The 610-nt window shown below is 44.9% G+C and overlaps 1 protein-coding gene across 1 annotated transcript in view; it reads left to right on the plus strand.

Annotated features, from left to right (window-relative positions):
- Nucleotides 1-610, plus strand: part of LOC118341964 (receptor-type tyrosine-protein phosphatase beta-like) — a 31201-nt gene that overhangs the window by 15473 nt on the left and 15118 nt on the right. Inside the window, exons 15-16 of the mRNA XM_035680392.1 lie at nucleotides 108-273; nucleotides 351-481. Of these exons, the coding sequence (XP_035536285.1) occupies nucleotides 108-273; nucleotides 351-481 (297 nt within the window). The remainder of the gene's footprint in view (nucleotides 1-107; nucleotides 274-350; nucleotides 482-610) is intronic.

Raw genomic sequence — 610 nt, forward strand, 5'->3', positions numbered from 1 at the left:
AATTGAATTGAATTGAATTGTTGCTGTTATTGTTTTTATCGCCTTGTCATGTTTCATATGTTTTAGTTTAGTTTTAGTTATTAAATCTTTACACCTCTCGTCTCCAGGTCACTCTGCTCTTCAACGACACTCGAGTTTTCCCTCCGGTTGCGTTGGGCAGCGACGCACGGCGCCACCAGCTGACCTCTCTGACCCCCGGGCGTCTTTATAAGATCGTGGTGTCGACGTTCAGCGGACCGAACCAGAGAGCACAGTTCATCGAGGGACGAACAGGTGAGAAAATCAGTTTAGACAACTTTATTTTAAACATCTCGAGTCCAGTTTTTCTGAAGCCAGATTTTCCTCTCCAGTTCCCAGCTCAGTGGGGAACCTCCGCCTGGTTCCTCGGCCGGGCCTGACGGACTCTGCTGCTGGACTATTGGTCTCCTGGACATCTGGACACGGAGACCTGGACATGTACATCGTCTCCCTGTCCATCAGGGTGAGTCCAACTGCACATTTTAAGTTCATACTAAAATAATAAATTCAGTATTTATTGTGTTTGAAAAAAGTCAATTTATTATCAAAGCACAACTTAAAACAACTAAGAGCCTGTTTACACCTGCTATTA

This window comes from Morone saxatilis, unplaced genomic scaffold, assembly GCF_004916995.1.
Source record: "Morone saxatilis isolate NCDOM2014 unplaced genomic scaffold, NCSU_SB_2.0 Contig10, whole genome shotgun sequence".
Classification (NCBI taxonomy): domain Eukaryota; kingdom Metazoa; phylum Chordata; class Actinopteri; family Moronidae; genus Morone; species Morone saxatilis.